This window comes from Pyxicephalus adspersus, chromosome 7 (genome assembly GCF_032062135.1).
Source record: "Pyxicephalus adspersus chromosome 7, UCB_Pads_2.0, whole genome shotgun sequence".
Lineage (NCBI taxonomy): Eukaryota > Metazoa > Chordata > Amphibia > Anura > Pyxicephalidae > Pyxicephalus > Pyxicephalus adspersus.
The window spans coordinates 58631589-58651507 of NC_092864.1; the positions used below are offsets into that span (position 1 = coordinate 58631589).

At 34.2% G+C, this 19919-nt stretch overlaps 1 protein-coding gene across 2 annotated transcripts in view; it reads left to right on the plus strand.

Moving 5' to 3' along the window:
* The window catches only part of SATB2 (SATB homeobox 2), a 94065-nt gene that overhangs the window by 1373 nt on the left and 72773 nt on the right, over positions 1–19919 (plus strand). For both annotated transcript variants that reach the window (XM_072418637.1, XM_072418639.1), the window contains exon 2: positions 313–534. In XM_072418637.1, coding sequence (XP_072274738.1) covers positions 313–534 — 222 coding nt within the window. The remainder of the gene's footprint in view (positions 1–312; positions 535–19919) is intronic.

Sequence of the window (19919 nt, forward strand, 5' to 3'; positions counted from 1 at the left end):
TATATATATGTTTATGTGTGTGTGTTTATTGTGCATACATATTCTTACAGTGTGGACAGATAGACAGATTTACAGTTTGATCATGGCTAATTATAAGACAAAAGTGAAGATTTTAATTAATAGTAATTATTTGAATTATTATTATAGTCATTTATCACTATCATTTCACAATCAAAGCTGTTTATGGGTAGCACCACATAGTTATCTGTATCAGAACTATATTTAATGTCTACTTTGTATACCCAAAGGACATATGAGCTCCAACAAGCCCTTTCCATATGCTTCTACTTCTTTTCTAACTTCTCCATTTAGACCCCTACTACTGTGATCTGCCAGGACAAGCATTGTCCCCAAACCAGAACAGTATGGAGATGAGAAGTGATAGTCCCAGTCTAAGGGACAGTCCGGACCATCGGAGCAACAGCCCAGATACTAAAAGTCCTCCTCCAATCAAAGTGGCCAGATTGGAACAGAACGGGAGTCCATTAGGAGCCAGAGGACGACCGAACGGCTCGCTCAACAAATCTGTGGGAGGTAATAAAGCAACGTTTTTAATGTATACACAACAAACTGGCAACAACAACACAATGACTCGGAGTGTCAGGGTTCATGTTGACTATGGGTTTTCGTCTTTGGTGTAGCATTACAGGAAGTTAGTTTAAGCCTCATGTTCTTTTGTGGCAAGTGGAAGAGTGGGGTGACCCAAGGGTTGGCATGTTGTAGGCACTGTGCCACTGTGAGTTGAGTTGTTGGCAGCTATGTGTCACTGTGATATAAATGTTTCTAGTTATTCCTAGACAGCTTGCAGCTAATTTCTTTTCCTGCTTTCACTTCTTGCTTGTGCATTCTGTGAAATGTTCATGAAGTCAGCTTTTGGGAGATCTCATGAATATACACAGAAGGTGACAATATCAGAATGTACTGGTTGCCGTCCCTGTTTAAAGTCAATATACACTCAGTGTAGTTAATGTTTACACTAAACGTACAATTGTATTTTCTAACTATGAAACTAAATGGTTTGTTGGTCATTGTATATGAACATGGATTTGTCATGATCACCTATTGCTCCATGAAAAACCTTCATAATTCTGTAATGTTGGACAAAAAATTTAATTTTGTTAAGTGAAAGCCCAATATTAGATTATTAATAAATGCATTAATTGAAATGATCAAAGGCAGCATTATTATTTTTTTTATTTTTTACTTCATGAATAACTTTTGTGAAAGTACATTATGATTTCAGGGGAATATTTTTGCTAAGATTTTAGTTGAATACATTTCTAAACTGATGTGTGCTAAAAGTGCATGAAAAAGGCTTTAATAATAGAGAGAAACTATTTTTTTCAATAAATACTTGCAAATATATTTCTAACATAAAATAGGTTAGTTATGAATAATTATGTATCTATAGGCTGTTAAAAAGGTGTAGCATGTTAGGGATTTACTTTTTTTTTTTTAAATAAAAATTCTAAAAGTTTATATTATATATATATATATATATATATATATATATATATATATATATATNNNNTATATATATATATATATATATATATATATATATATATTTCTTTATATAATGGTAGTTAAAAGTAATATGGTAGTTAATAGTAAAATATAATATATAAAATGATTGACGTTATTATTACCAATTTACATAGAAATAAGTGAAATGAAATCAACCATTTCACTTCTCCTCCAAATTAATAAATGTAAAAAATTATTAATAATATGATATATGTAGTTACGTATATCTTTTACGCTACAGAAAATGAAGTTTTTAAGTTTGTCAATGTGAAATTGTGCAGTCAGTTTTATTTGTAGTTTTACAAAGAGCTCCGTTTACATAGAGAACCCCAAATGCAGCCTTAAATTGAGGACGAGGCGTGTAAATAACCCTGGTGCCAGGAGACGTGATATTTAGGTTAATACTGCTCCGAGTCAGTCGTTTGCCCGCCTTGCAGACGTCCTGGATTGTGCCATGTGGCTCTGCTAATACGAATGACCCCTTGTGCTTGCTCTGACCGTTGCCCTTTAATCATTTGAAAATCATGTATAGATTCGTCTGGCCGATAGTGTTTAGTTTTCTAATTAACGTCACAAATCTGCAGACAGACCACACTTTGTGCTTCTGTGATTGTGCAGCACTATGTGATGACATGAATCCTGCCGTGTGCTGCTGATACTACAGCACAGGAACAGTTAATACACGAGACATTAGGCTCTGTCCACAAAACATTCTCTTTATGGGGTCACTGAAAATAAGTAGAGAGAAACTTGTTTACCCTGAAACGCTTCTATGTTAAAAATTCCAGAAAGCAAAATTAAAACATATTTGTGTGTTCAAAAATTTTAAAATATATCCATACAGCACGAATGTGTCTCCGAATTTAAGATACCTGGCTTTCTATTGCTTTTTTTTTTTTCGTCAACAATAATACCCTTTTTTTTTTTTTTTTATGTACTTTAGATAATATAGAAAAATGATTAAAAAAACTCTCTATTTTAAACAAAGTTTTTTTTTAATACTTTTTTTTAAATATAAAATAATGCGCAGTATAAGATGTATGCTTTATAATTATAATTCGGGAGAAACCTCTGACCTTATGACATTATTGTCCTTTTGTACCATCCCTTTTCCTGGTCTCTTTTCTCCATTAACATAAGATTGTTACTTTTTATGTTAATCTTACTATATATTAATACATACTGTAGATAATTCAGGGTAGTGTTTTTGATTATTTTGCGGTAACTCTTTCTGACCACCTGTTTGTGACAGTGAACGTCATGAGCACATGTGTATAGAGATACTGCTGACCAAATTAAATAAATCATCTTCTCTGCATTCCCTTAGTTCTGTCTTTAGGACTTTGACTGTGATTGTCTTTATTAAACAAAAAAATAAAATATAAATGAAAAAAAATATATATCATTTTAACTTTTTGCATTTTATTTAAATTCTATGCATTTTTTATTTATGCATAATTTTTTTTATATATTTAGATACAAATTAACAAATTTAAAGATTTTTTGGGCTAATTTGTTTTGTCGTTGAGATTGATATGCAATTTTTTTAACTCTCTAGTCAAGTTATGTGTATGCATGATCCTATGACTAGAGTCTTTCACTCTTTCTTTCTCTTTCCCAGTATCATTACCCTTGATAATTTTATTACACTTGTTATTGATCTACAGATCTCACTGTATGTATAAAATAGATGTGCACATTTTATGTTTTTCTAGTTGCTGCGCTTGCTTAGCCATGCTATTACCCTTTACTCTGTAATTAGCACTGCCCATTTAGGTATGACTACTGATTTTTACATCCACACTGATAAGCCGGGAGGTGTCCTCACCCCCATTTTATGGAGTGAACACAAAGTTCCATTCAAGGAAGTTTCCATGTTCATTATAGGATGGCATTATATTTCTAACCCTGGTCTAGGCCTTTGTGACTTTACACAAGTCTTTCAAATATTAACTTTTTTTTTATTTTTGAAGCTCTAGTAAAACCAGACACTTTGAGAATCACACCTTATGATTGTTATTTTGAAGCAGATCCCTAAAATTTACAATATATCTATTTGAAAGCTGCTCGTTCTGTAGGAGGCAATGTTTTACTCATTTTAAAGAACATCGCCTAACCTGCACTGCACATTTACATTCTGATTTTTCTTGAACTCACTCTTGAGGTATGTATATGGAGAGAAATACATATTTAATTAAGTGAGAAGGATACTCAATTCTAAAGCAGTTAGGGTCGGACATCTTTGATAATTTAATGTTATTTGATAATTGATTTACTTGTCTGATTTCAGAACAGAAGCTTTTAGTGGAAACAGCCATTCAGTTTAAAGGCTGTAATGATTATCAGTGGTCTATTCTGTGGAATCTAATTCAGCATTGTGTATACTTTTTTTTTTTTTTTTACAGCTATGATGTAGGTGAAGAGCCTTTTTTATTTTATTTTTCAAAAAAAAAAAAACTCCCCCTAGTACCCTTTTGAAAATGAATAAGCCAATTAACCAAAACTGTTAAAAATCATATAAAGTTTGACCTTTTTTCTATTTGGACAATACATTTATTTAAATAATTTCATAGGTTTCCTGGCTTTTGCGGAACAACTGACTTTTTTTTTACCCTCAGCAAATTGTTTTTGCTTGTAAGCACAATTGTTCAAAAGCATTCAACATTTATTTAAGTGAATGTATTATATGTAGCTAATTTTATTTTACTTTTTATGTATTAACCTGCAAAACTGGTAATTTTTTTATTTCAGAGTAGAGACATCTAGTAAAACTAAGCTGCTTCTCTAGACTCGTAGTTGTTCTATGCCAGGTATGATCAATGAAATGTTTGGTCTTGCATCTTTGACTGGTATTAATATGTCATACAGGGCATAAAAGAGATACTTATTTACAGTAATAATAAATACACAAAAACATTGCCATTTATTTACAAGCCTTGACAATGCAGCCATGTGTTAAAGTGGACTTTAACCTAGTTTGTTAAGTGGTCTAGTGGTGAATTCTGATTCCTTTTTTGTCAATGAGATTTCAGCCACAACCTGGACATGATTATAAACCACCAGACAGAGACAGACGGCTCTGTAAGTCTCAGAGCCTACTGAATTCAACTTGGGTTTCCAACCTAAAGCTGATGTATACCCTGCCTTCCCTTCATGTGTTTATAGTATAAGTATGGTGTGTCTAGGAAAACAGTACTGGTTACCCAACCATAAATCTTTTGCTGAATTGAAAGCTAGCTTTCTACACTGTCAGTTTTAACTCATGTTTGAGGCAAGTTGACGTCCTATTGGGAAGAGATGAACCATATATATATATATATATATATATATATATATTTATTTTTTACAACTGCTGATTTTTTATCATCAGACCATATATTAGATTTAAGTGCTTGAAGTCGACATTTTACATATATGTTTAATTTATTTCCATGGGATTGCATTTTTGGGCTTAAATGATTTATATGAAACTGGGAAGTCCGGATAGGAATGATATGTTCCAAGAAACTTTTTTATACTCATGCTAAAAGTCATGTTAGAGGATTTTTATTATCAGTCACCCGAAGGTAATAGTTTGTAATTAGTATGTAGAGTAAACTTAGAAATGAAAGTTTTTTTACCTGAAATTTGTTGTTTTACCTGAAAATGTCCATAAGAAATAATAGCTTGGTATGCATGTTATTTTTATATTATGTCTGTATTAGCATTCTGAATGGTCTGAATTGGTCTTTGATAGATGAGGTAATAGCAGGGAACACATGTGGTTAGTTAAAAAAGTTGCACCTGGAGGAATTCTGGAACCAAAAATGATTTGGAAAATGTGCTTGGAATATGAATTCATATGGAGGAATGACTGCAGGGATGACTTACTAAATTATTAAGGGGTTCACCAGAGGGGTGAGGCTCTACTTTTTATTTTTAAACGGAGCCTGTCGCTAAGCCTGCAGTACCTCTCTATTTAGACAAATGGCTTTACACAATGAAGAGTTCTCTCAAGCACACCATTAGAATCTATCTCGTTTTAGTCCATTTCCAATTTGTTGCTTTGGGTAACTGCAGCCAAGTATTAGCCCTGTAGAATAAAAAAAGCCACGTTCAGTAATTTTTTTGCATCATCCAAGCACATGGCAGTGTCAAGTGCTCAACCCAAGCTTCTATACTCTCGATAGGACCCGCATTGATCTACATTGCTGATTCCTTGGCAATCACATAAAAACTTTAAAAAAACAGATTTTGCTGTTTTTTGTCAGCTGTTTATCAATGTATTCCAAGCACCTATTATTTGTTTCCATTTTCCATATTCATAATTATTATTAATAGCCCTTCTGATCAGATGAATACATACACTCAGCTTTTGGGATTTTTTCTTAGTAAATACTTGCTAATCTGGCTAAAAAACCCAAGTTTTATGTACATCATGCCAGTGTATCTGTTCAGTAAGTAAAATCAATGATACCAGATGCGACTATATAAGGGAAAACATGAAACATAACATGCTGAAATAATATGTACTAAATTAATTAAAAATAGCTTTTGTGAAATAGATTTTTGGGAATTTGGCTGAATGTTTGTGTTCGAGTTTACCTTACTTATGGAAATGCTTGTGATTATTTTGTGGCCTACAAGATCACATGCAGAATATCATACTGATTTATCAAAGTTTTACTGTTGCAAGTCTGAATCTACATTTTATTTCCTGACACCTTTAGGTAAATTATTTTTTAAATGTTTCCTATACTGATTGGTTGTCTGAACAAGGATTCTTCAGACCTAAATAAAAATTACAGCTTTTGTAATTAGCCTTCTGAAAGTCACATAGTCTCTTCTACTTAGTTTATTACGGTAATACAAATGTTTTAAATTCTACTGAATCACATTGCCCTGCAAATGCTAAAAAAAGGTAAAAAAAAGAATGGAAGCTAACTAACTCTATTTTAAACATACAAAATAAAAAATATAAAAGTTAGGCATTTCATACATATCCATAATTTAGTTTATTTTTGCCTATTTGTGTCATAGTCTAAATGCATTGCACTGAAATATTTCCATTTCACTGCAAAGTACTGAAGTCTGAGATAGCAAAGGTCAACCCTTTTATATCACTTTTCTTCCAGCTGCATTTATTACGTTCCTATGTTATTGCATGTGTGCTTTTCTATGTCCATTTCATATTCCTTGTATCTGTTGTTACTGTACTTCTAAAATTCTGCATATTGGTACAATTTTTTTTATTTTTTATAGTTCCTTTTATAATAAAATGCTTTTATTCTAGTCTAACTGCAATGTCAATGTATAGAATTAAAAAAATGTTGCTGGTGTTTTTGTCATTGATTGATGCCACTGATGACAATTTTGTCATTGCCTGTTAGCATATTTAGCAAGTCTATTTATCAAAACTCATATCTGATTTTATGAATGGCATTTCATCTATGTTAAAGAATGACATTGCATAGATAGATAGTTTATGGATAGATTTGTAAATGACTTATTGTAAGTAGCATTAATGACAACAGAAATTAGGAGTCATTTGGTATTTTTTTCATTGATATCGCTTTTTGCACCATAGTAGATATTATTCACCTAACAAAGTGATTTTTCACCGAGCTTTAGAAATAGGCTGTGTTCACCAATCGTGAACATAACTGGATGAATGAAGAGAACACTGCATCACCTTATTTATTTCCCGAAGCATACATTCTATTTCAAAGAAAGCAGTCTTTACTAAATCAACCCATGATGCGTTGAAAGTCAGTTCTAGTTTAGGAACGGTTACTGTCTACAACATGATACGTTTTGCAGGGCCTGTCATAGACAGAAGGTGATGCTCTATTGAAAAGATTCCTTGTAGATTGTGTTCACAGCATGAGTTGAAAGTTGTGTCCGCTAACTCCATTTTCACCCATCCCTGAAGACTTGGAATATCACATGTGCCTCTTATATGCGTGTCCAATGTAATTGTGGCCCATAACTGGCTGCAAGTAGAGGGAATTATAAACTCAAATTAACATTTTTAACCATGGTTCCTGCACACACGTTAACTCCATATCTCATATATGTGAATTTGTAAATGTTAATAATAATGTTAAGTACAGTTATATTATAGTCTTATATATTTAGTATTTTAAATATATTTCTCAATACAAAAAAAAAATGTTTAACGTAACCTATTTAATATAATTCAGCTCAAAATGTCATTTAAGATTAGCTAGACCGATTAGCTGTAAAAAGTAGCACTAATTTGATTGCTTTTGCTTTTGGAATGTTAAAACATTTTTTTTTTAGCTTGGAGACACATTTTTAAACTAAAATGAACGAGTATTTAAAGAAAAACTTAAAATAAAGCTTAAAAAGTTCCACCAGCAATACATCTAAACATTTATTTTAGCTGATTATTAAAATAAAAATTAGGTCAGCCCAGGGCAAACTAACACATTTTTATTTTTTGTAAGACACTTTTGGGAGGGTATACTTGGAAGTAAAATGTGTTTATCATCACAGAGAAATGGGCAATTATTCTTAACATTTTGCGGGCCCTGGTCAGAAATGGGTCAGTGTACGTTGTGCTTTGATATATTTGCACACTGTGTGTTTATGTAGACACAGCCACACGTCACTTAGATGGTTTGGAAAACTCTCTTGTTTAGCCTTCCAAGTATATGTCAATGGTTTTTAGTGAAAAATGTACAGATCTGCTGTAAAAAGTTACTTTAAATGTACATTTGTATCTTTTCATTCTGAAATTTGCAAATGTGTAGCAGATCAGTGTCATCATCATAACGTGGATCTAAACGCAATAATGTGGAAAAGCCATTGTATTTTTGTATCAATGCTAGTAGAATTATGCCTCTAGTAATAAGTCCCATTTATTAATATTCAGATTTTTAGCATATTATTATTCAAATTCTGAAATTTTAAAGCTAATGCTTGTTATGCCAGGCTTGTAATGATAAACAATGAATCGTTTTTGGATCTAATCATCTTAAAGAATCTTATCCTCAAACACAATAATTTAATGCAATAGTGAAACAATCAATTTGTTGATCTATTTACAATCAGTTTGTATTTTTAAAGGTTTAAATGGATTTTTCTACCAGGGCTGTTCTTCGTTTTTTTTATTAGACAAATTGTTGATTGATTGAAGTGATCATTTGGAGAAATTGATTTCTAAAAACAAAATTCTTTAATCAAAATGACTGCAATTAAATTTTTTGATCTTCTAATTGATGACTTAGTAAAAGATACAAGACCTGTCTGAAGCTTAAATATTATTCATCATCAGTAAATGATGCAAGCTCCAATCCCAGTGTCTGATGACGTTTTTATACTGCATAGCCGAGCAATAGAAATGTTCCAGAGTTTTGTGATTTTTTCATAATGTTGGTAAAAAATTGTTTGTTCTACTTTTATAAACTCCGTAGCTTTCCTTGCTTTTCTCATTTTCTTTTTTATTGTGTTGGAAGCGGTATAGTAGATAACTGGTGAAGGTATACCTCAATCTTTGTAAAGTTGTGTTTGTTCTCCATCCCCTTCTGTTGTTTTAATCCTCCAGCTTCACTGCAGTAACTCACTACAACTAGGGAATCCCAGACCCACAGCTAGTGTGCAGGATGGGAATTCCAACATCAATGGGTGTCTAGTTACTTTGGGTCTGCAACATACCAAATACCGAAAGTAAAGAATCAACCTGACAACCTGACCTTATGACATTTCCCCCGCCTGAAAACCTTCCTAATAATATCAGAAATGTGTATCAAGTCATTGCAATCACTGATCACTTAAATTATGTACATGTGACAAGCACGTTATTGTTAAATAATTAAATTAGGGATCCTCGTGATAGAATTTTTGTGTTAGTATAAGTAGCGTTATTGGCAAAGTTGCATGTTAATGTGCATGGTGCTCAGTCATGCTCAAATATCATGCCAACATTTCCATCTCTGCCAGCCAATGTTTTAGTTTTTATCCTTTAAATTTAAGATTACCAATTAAGTGACCCCATAAACTTACAAATATGGGTCAGTTGCAGAAATGAGAAGATCATCTAACAATTTCTGCATTCTAAAACTTCAGCTATTTAACTTCTTCCTGACAGCAGTTTTTTGGCAAAAAATAAATAGTTATTGGCTTTGACTAGTGCCGCCAAAAAGCTTAGTCACCTAAGATGGTTTTAAACCGAGTTTTTTTTTTAAAGTGTACTGTAAAGAAATATGCTAAGTGCGTTCTTCATTGACCTATATAATCACCTTATTCTTTATATACAAGGAAAAAGAGAGTGATTTACTAAAGAATGCAAGTTTTATAGCAGCCTTGTGAGTCTGTTGAATGTACATACAGGCCAACAAGGAAATGTATATTTTGTATGTTTCCTTTAACTGTGAATGGACTGGTGCCTCTGGCCTGGCAGGAAAATTATGACCTTTAGTAAATTGTCCCAAAATGTTATCCTTTATGTCAAGTTAATTTGACAGGTCTGCAGTGATCAATTGATTTTGTATGCAGCTCAGTGATATGTTGTTTTATTAAGAAAAGTTTTTTTAATTGTTCTGCATTCTGGCTAATAGAAAGTGTAAAGTAACCATAGGTCATAATAGAATCAAATGATGACTTGGATTTGCATAGGGTATAAATTGTTCTAATTCTGTGTACCCGGGTTTCTAGCTTATGCCCAATTTTTACCAATGATTTTCTTTAATAATATCACCTTCTCTATGCATTTTTTTAATGTAGGAAAAATGTAATACCTCTATTGAGTTGTATTGCCGTCTGTTTCCTTGCTAGCTGTTTATTCTGTTGGCCATTATTACCAAAACAGAAAGTGATGTAAAATCCAAACGTCATTAGAAAAGAAGGTAAGGGTCATCCCTTGTATGACTTGCGTTCAGAACATGCCTCGAAGGCAGGTCAAGAAAATCCTCATGGCGCATGGTACTTCAGAGTCGGCATTTGACCTGCCGTGGGTTGTGCCGCTTTTCCTTTAGATGTAGTATGTCCTGATGAGGCGCGTTGAACTATAAGCAAATGCGGTCACTATTCAAATGCAAACACAAGTGCTTTTTAATTTGGACATGTGGTATAAAAAAGCGTGTAATTAGCTGTTCCTGGACACATAGCAAACTACTGCTATGCCCCCAGGAGCGACAGACCACAGCGCAGGTCAATGTATTTTCACATGTTGCGATTGTGGTTTGCCGCATGTCAGAAATTGTCCTAGGCCTTAAAGAGGAATCCCCAATACTCTGCAGAGATTCCACTTTTTTGTCCAAGGGTCGGGAAGTAAGGAAGTAGGGGGTCCCCCAACAATTTTCAAGAAAAAATAAACTTACCCTTTCTTACCAAATTTTTGACTATACAGTATAGTTTATTATTACCCATAGTTACCTAATACAATTTATAAAGTTCTCATAAAATCCATCTTCAAAGTACAGTAACTAATTGCAGCCAGTCCTGTTTCTTAGTGCAATGGTTAGCAGAAAACTGATGCTCATTGGCTGTTATAGAATATTGTACTCTGCACAGTGCTTCTTGTTTTTAAAATAAATATTTTTAAATAAAAGGAAGGATCTGTTAAATGGACCAGAATCCTATGCTGCTGAATCGTTGTGGCAGCTACAAGAGCAAAGCATTAGGCAGCTTCCTGGCAGTGGACAGGTTAAATTGTTCTAATAACCAGGCAGTATTTAGTAAAATCAAAAGTGCTTTGGTGCTGACAGCTTTATATCCCTACTGGGTAATATTCGCTTACTTGAATTGGCAAGGCCTTTCTGCTAGTAATTTACTCCATAAGAATTCAGCATAAAGGCCGATGATTGATGACTGCAAATGCCTATTTATGAAATTGTTGATTAGAACTTGTAAATCCACAGGGAGTAATTGTAGTTTTTTTTCCTTTGCCCAGACTGTATTGTAAATAGAAAGCTTTCTCAGATCTTGTGATTTTTGTTTAGTGAGCTATAGGTATGTATACAAGCTTACATTGTCTTACAGTACTTTGCTGTTTTTTTATGCTACTGTATCCGGCTTCCAAAAAATGTCAAACCTGTGAAACATTTGCTGGCTGTGAAAATATTTGCATGGGATATTCAGAGAACGACATTGTTGTCATACACATAATTGGTTGTTTTTAATAGATGTGACAAAAAAAAAAATGACTGTGCTAATGAAAGTGAGATGTGCTCCAGGGGATGTGTGGAAGTTCCTGTAGGTAAGTATTACATTGGGCGGTGTCACATAGAATTCTCAGCAGACTGGCGGCTGTCCATATACTACTCCAGAGCAATATGGGGTGATTTATTTAGACCCACATTTTCCTCCCTGCAAATCTGTATGTTTTATAAATACACAATCATGTTTAGGTAATTAAACAAAAAAACCCTTAGCACACGATTGGATGATAGAAATGATTACAGTTTTGATAAGTTAAAAAATGCTCATGTTTAAATCAACTTCATAGTCTATGAAATGATCACATCAATTTAAATAGCATGTGTATAATAAATAATTACCATATTTCATTAAAATGACTTTGTCTACATGCTTGCCTTCCATCTTTGGCTGCATTGCATGACAACAGTGGTCTGGTATGTCTGAACATCAAATGTTGCAATAGATACTTTTAGTCTTCCTGGCAACGCAGGAGCACCAGTGAGAGACAAGGACAGTGTGTTGTCACCTTATGACAGGAAGTGCTAAACAAAGATCATTCGTGGCAGGAATACCATGTATTGTTCTAATGAAACTTGCAGTTTTAAAAGTTTTAAAATTTCTTTTAAAATGACATGGACATGTTAGGTATTAAATGAGAATTAAATATTTGGAAATAATATTTATAATGTAATATCTATATCTATATATATATATATATATATATATATATATATATATATATATACAGATAAAACCAAATTGTGGTTGGACATTCAAGCACAATAAAACGGCTAAAATCTTTGTGGCTAAAGTTTTTTCCATAATAATGCATATTGGTTGGCGCAACTATCGTCCTATGTCTGTAGGCTCCTAAGTAAGTCCAGAAGTATTCTGATGTCTCCCCTCCAGGGTATTTGAACATGAGCTGTATATTATATTTTGTTTATCCCTTGCTTAATTGTGGTTTCACCTAATGCAGATTTACAATCAACGTGTCACAATGGATAAAAGTTTATAACTTTTATTTTGGACGAAATTCATAAAATATTTAAACCATATACTTACTCTGTTTTAGCATTGTTCTAAAAAGCACTTACTATACCCAACTGTTTAAGTATTGAATATTTTTCTTTTTTTACTTGTCATGACTTTAGAATTAATATAGATTTACCATGTAAATATGATTATTATTGAATACCACTGCTGGAAAAATGCAAATGTGATATTCAATAACTATGATTTAAAAATGAGTAATTTAGCTTTTATATGGCAAACTCCATGTATTTTTGAGGATAAATAGAAAGCGATGTGCTTTCTAAATTCACTGGACCCAGATATCACTAATCAGTTTGCTTAACTTTAAATTCTCCTTGAATTGTAAAGCTGGAGTACCAGAAAGAATAAAAAATATTGCACTCAGGATTTTGGACTTCTGGCTTGACTTGGGGTTGTCTACCTGCTTCTGTTCTGAGTACCCCAGGCAGGGTGTCTACAGTTCTAACACAAATACTAGTATGGTCTATATGAGGAAATGTCATTATCATGCATGGGGAGATCTCACTTTTAGGACCTTGAAAGATATGAGATGGTCTTGCACTGGTTTGGTCCCCTGCATGATCGTGATGTGCCTGGACATTTTTCTTGACTTATCCAATGGTCAGATGCATTGTCAGGACTGTGCAAAACTAAGACGCACGTGAAAAATCAACATCCATAATACTAAGTATTACATACGTTGATTTTGTTTTTAGTCCTAATTATAGCCAAATAATTCTTTAGATTTGAATAAAGTTGGAACCCATTTGAATAAAGTTGGTGACTCCATTATATTATATTATCAATATTTATACCTGTAAAACCAAGACTGGAACTGGGAGGATAGGTATTACCAGGGAATGCATAGACAGCACTAACAATGGCCCATACCATTGACATCCATGACATGCCTTGTGCTCCCAATTTTTTAAAATCTTTTACAAGTGTATGGCCATCAGCATCATGGAAATCTTATATATTGTATATACAGGATGGAGTTTCCTCAGATGTGTGTGTTGTGTTGCAGAATAAGATGAGAATAGTTCTTTTTTAGCACCTAATTATAAAGTAATATTAAACTATCTCCATATTCTGGCCATATTTGTATACATTATACTGTTGTACTATTTTCATTATTCAATATCGTGTTCTAATGTTTTTCCAATGATTAATTATGATTGATTAATGATTGTATAAAAGCATGCTAACATATACTGGTGTGGTTTATAAGATTACCATAAGACAATCCCATATTTTGTCAATTTATTTTTGTCCTCACTGTCTTCAAACTTACACGTGCCGATGGATGGGATTGCTCAGGGCTTTACATTTTAAAGCTGATCTTTGCTGACTTTATCTTTCTCTCGGCTCTCCATGCCAAGATCATCATAAACAAGGAAGCCCTAGCAAAATATATATACTAGATAAGGGGAGGATTTACTAAATGAGTGCTTTTTACTCTTGGCCTTGTGAACTATGACACGTCAAACATCGAGTCAAGGAGTAATTTAATAAACTTCCCCTCATCTTAGCATGAAGCAAAGGAACATTCACTGGGCTAAATGAAAAAAGAAAACATCTTTCGAAGACCAGGCCCAGTGTTTATATTAAATACATGTAAGAGTGTCGCTTGCATGATTTTAAACCATGAACTGTAGCTTCGAAGAATTGTTACTAAAGGAATATAGGCTGTTCACTTAGCAAAGTGGATAATCTATCTGCAAGGGAATTTTCACGTAGTTTAGTGAATAAAATGAAACTTTGCTAACTTCAACCATCCAATCATATGCAAGCAAAAATCATATTTTTTACATTTCTTTGCACATGCATTTTTTCTTTACCACATTCACTAATTAAGTCATTTGTCCCTTGCAGATTGCACAGTGAACAGACTAAGCTTATTTATTAAGTATACCCCAATGTTTCAGCATAGCATAACATATTTGTTAATGGCCCAGAATTGCAAAGGTAATTTATAAATCTGGAAGGTTGAAGAATGGGTGTTCTAGGCTGTTGAATCCTATTTTCATGATTTACAGTGAAATATCGTACCCATACAGACTGCAATGAATGGAAATAGCCTGATAGAAATCAGCAAATGTTCTCTAGAAGGGAAGATCACAGATTGATAGATATTGACAGACACAGACTATTAGGCTATGTACAGCACCCTGCCACATAGGGAAGTAAAATGGTCGCTCTGCTTGGGTATTCCTTGTTCTACCAGGACAGATCAATGAACGACATTGATGGACAGCTATATACATGCTAAATGTGTACATGGCCTTACAGATGTATATTTTATAAATATGTAACAATTGTACACATTGGTGTCTATTTCCTAATGTTTCCACCAAAGAATTTCACAACTATTACCCAAAAGTATAAATGTATGAATCCTGGGTCAGGTTGTGTAAATCCTGGGTGAAAACATTAATACCTTGAGCAATTACAATGGGTGGGCAGAGAATGAGATACATTAAAGGATCTTGATAAAGGTGCTAGTCATAAATGTTTTCATACTTTGATGATTTATGGTAAAATGTGAATATGCAATAATTGCAAATTTCAGATATACTCATCCTTTATAGACATCGCATATTTGTGCCTTATGATCTTTACAAGACTTTTTACTGCTCTCTGTTTAAAGTAAAGAAGAATTCTTACTAGGTGGGCGAATGAAAATAGAAACTTTTAATGTTATAGAAGAAGGGTTTACATTTTTTTAACTTGCAGGACGGGCCTGTCATTAACATAACAACATATTTGGTTACCAAAGAAATACATATTACCAAATATAATGTTTGCCTTAAGTGAAATCAGTGGAACACTCCCATGCAGTATGCAGGGCAGAGATATAACATGGAGTTTAACTCATAGTTATCCAGCCTGGTGAATGCTACAGCCATGTGTCAGGAATAATACAGAAAATCATTATATGTGCTAGATAGAACACCTATAATTTAAATGGAGAAAGACCCATTAGGATGTCTAAGAACACACAAGGAAATGTTCATATGAGGCATATAAAAATTGTTTGCATATGCTAGAAAACACATCTGTCGCCATTAAACTCCAGGCAGATATAAAAGACACAAATTAATGCAGCTCTGTACTCAGTAACACATCCTTAAATATATTTTTTTTTAAAATACAAGCAGTGAAACTACCTGAATTTGGCTTTGTATAAAATGTTTGCAGTCCCTGTAGCAGAGCTCAGAGTCAATTTTACTGCAGCGCTGGGAGGAAAAGAGAGCCAAGTGACCAAAAGATTTGCTCATCAATCTGCTGCTTCTTCTTTCACTTTAGTGTTACCAAACTACAGCTAGATTGCAGAATTTATTTTTTTGTGACCCAAGTAAGTTAAAAAGTTGATTATTTTATTTTTAATATATCATATGGGATAATGCAACACAGTTCTTTCAGTTAGTCTTCCTTCTAAAAAGTGCATGTAAACCAAACATGAAGTATAGAAGTATATACTAAAAAGGACAAAAATGTTCACATAGCAAAGTGAAGTGTTCTCACTTCAATTTTTTATTTCCATTTGTTCGCACACAATTGGGTATTCAAAATTACCACTGTACAATGAGTGTTTACTTATAGCTAAACTCCAGACGCAATTTGCCTAATTTCATGACTTTTTCTCTTGCATGACTTCCGTTTTGTGTAATTTTCATCTGTAGGGTGTGCAAATATTGCTGTGGCAGCTGTACTTCCCGACCAAAGTGGAATGAAACTCATTCAACCAGCAACTAGTGGTCCTATCCCCGCCTTCTTCTCCTCCCGGCTATTCATGATAGGAAGCTTGGGGTTGTATATTTTTGATTGGCCAGGAGGAGAAGGAGGCGTGGATAAGACCACAGCCACTGTTCATGTAGATCTCACCACACAGTGGTCTGGAAGTACAGCTACCGTTGTGCTATTCCTGGCTGCTGCAAGTAAAGATTTCAGCTCAAAGAAGACCTGCTAAAAAGGGACCTTCATTTTAGATGACAGGGACCTGAAACAGAATGAAAAAAGTATGTTGTGGCTGAAGTTCACCTTTAGACGTGGAGTGCAGCGATATAAAGTGAACTACAGTGATCTTGGCCCAGGGCTCCTCACATGTTAGTAAATTAGACCTTGCCTCTGTAAGGATTCAGAAATTGGCTGTAGCCTTGTCACGCGTTACAAATTTAGGAGTTAGTCCCCCTGAACAAGGTGGTCTGTCTCTGTATAACATCCAGCACACCCCATTCCTATCTGTACTGAAGACATTCTCATGTATCTGCTTCCTCTCAAGTATCAAACCGCATTAGCTGATCACGTATTGACTGACTAGTTTGTCTGGAATAAAATGAGTTCACTGGCAAACATTTATTCTTCTTGGTACATTTCTTTCTGGAAGTTTTCTGGTAATGTTTTTAGTATAATTTATCAATGATATGTGAAGTAGCATTCTTTATTTTGTATTTGGAATACTTATTTTTTCATACTTTTTGATTAATTTAGATGTGAACCCAAACTGAATGACTGTACTTTAAAGAACTGTGTTTATCTAACAATCAGACAATAATTGTTCCCCTTTTGAAGGCCTTTCAGCCACGTCCTGTCTCTATGCATACACTTTAGCTTTATGGCTGTCCTCAGGGTGGGTATTGGTAAAGGTAGGTTGTTCACATATCAAAGTAAAATATCACTCTGCAAGGGAATGTTTACTTAGCTTAGTGAAAATACATATTTATACAATAAATTCTTTTTTGGTACATTGAATGTCAGAAAAACTTCCAACAGATTTACTCAATAAAAACAGAATTGAATCCATGACGGCAAGTATGCTTGCATATTTTCCTATGATGGCACATGCTTACATTTTTGTACGCACCCAGCAGTGATGAAAGATCCGGGAACCTGTCACCACTTTGTCCCGCGAAGCCACCATCTTCAGTGTTCACCATAACCATAGACCTGGAAGTCCAGTCGTGATCTTCCTTGGCCACTGGATGGTTACTGATGATGAACTTTGATCCCCGGTTTCTGAGTCTATTTGTGGTGTGCCATGTATAGAGATGGGCTCAAAAATGCCTGGCATATACACTATGCAGTGTAAGCAAAATGTGAAAAGCTATCAAAAACTGGGGAAACTTTGTTTTGGCAAAATAGATGTCGCAAGGCTCTCTCTTTGTGTTTTTTTTTTTTTTTTTGCAAAATTCCATTTCAACATTTATCCACAATTCAGAGATTTGTCCCACAGTGTGTTTTTGCTACTGGATGCTCTTGGTCTCATTATTCAGTAGACTTTCTTTGAGTCAAAATTATGCTGGACCCTCCCCAACCAGTGAAAGGAGAAGCAGCTCAGTATTCATCTCTGGCACTCTGCCTGCTACCAATGCTGATAGCTGGTTATTTATCTTTGGCCAATCACAGTAGAAAGCCAAAGAGGGATGGGGGTGTTAAGGAAGTAGTGCGTAGCTCTAAATGGGCGTGCAGCTCTTATATCCAGAAGCATAGTTGGACCTGTAGTACACCATGTTTATTCATGTTAATATTATTGTTATTATTATTAATAAACAGGATTTATATAGCGCCAACATAATATGCAGCGGGCAGCATGGTGGCTCGGGTTAGCACTCCAGCCTTTGCAGCGCTAGGTCCCAGGTTCAAATCCCAGCCAGGACACTATCTGCATGGAGTTTGCAGGTTCTCCCCATGTCTGCGTGGGTTTCCTCCGGGTACTCTGGTTTCCTCCCACATCCCAAAACATCCAGTTAGGTTAATTGGCTTTCCCGTAAATTGACCATAGACTACATTAATGACATATGACTATAGTAGGGATATTAGATTGTGAGCTCCTTTGAGGGACAGTTAGTGACACAACTATGGACTATACAGCGCTGCATAATATGATGGCGCTATATAAATACTGTATAATAATAATAATTTCTATTGATGGACAGCTACAGGGCTACTCTGTGCACCCTCCAACAAAGTATCTTTTGGGTTTATACACATTTTTAAAAGAAAAAGTTTTCCAGGAATTGTACTTGAAGCTAGACAAATGGGTTAGGTTCCAGAAACAGAAAGAGGTCAGCTTTGTCCAACTTTGTTCTTCTTTAATATTTTATTATCTTTCTTTTGGCTAGGAAAGAAAATTATGCTCATCAGATTTTTCCTTAACATTGTAACGGGGTGATAGTCAGAGCCTGTAACATTTTACAGCTTTCCGCTGAGTAAATTATGCAATTATTTGGTGAGAATAAACTTCTAGGAAGAAAACAGTTCCTCCAAAATATGCAAGCAAACACAGTCCATATGTGCTGCTGACGCAAGCAACACAATTGCTGCGTGCAGGTACCAATTCATGCTTTTTTTCTGGAAACTTAGTTGACATCTTTTTAGTGGGAAGCTACACGACTGTTGAAAATGTCATCAAATGATGGCTGAAGTTGTATTTCAAAGAAACCAGGTATCTGATATGAAAGGTCAGGTGTTTTTGAATGGGAACACCCCCTGTGTATTTTAACAGCCAGGTATCATTGAATATTTACCTAGTTCACTGCTTTGCCAATACCCTGCATACGTTTATGGAAATAGTGAATGGTGGAAATTTATGTCAAACCCAAAACAGGGTCAAACTCCAACCTCATTCCTTGTAACAAAGACCCTGATCATAATGTTCTTCTACATATCATAAAGATTTAGTATTTTTGTTTTTCGTAAAATTATACAATAGATAGATTTAGCTATGCAACACAGTATATTAAAGAATTATTTTCTATTTCTAAGCTGAAAATATCATATACTACAGTCTTATAATTGAGAGCATTGGACTTTCTTGGGAAGTTCAGTTGCTTATTATCAGGTGAAAAGTGTTAGAGGCTATCAGTTATAAAGGTAATATTGGCTGTACCATTCTATTTTTATTTCAATAAAATTAACACTTTTGGACAGGATATATATTTAAAGCTGAAATCCAGGCAATGGAACAAATTCACAAATAAAATGCATATAAAGAAGCCAGCAAACAAATTAAATTTTTGTCTACACAATCTTGTGATTTAAAAAACTTTGTTATTTCCCTGCTGAAGATCTGTAACACTTATGGGTCTTATGCTGCCTTCTCCTCTGGCCTAGGCTCCGTCCTACAGGATAATAAGTTAAATTCATGTGGTTTCATTGTTTGGTGCATGTATTTATGTTCCACCCAGAATTTAGCTTTAACACTATCATTA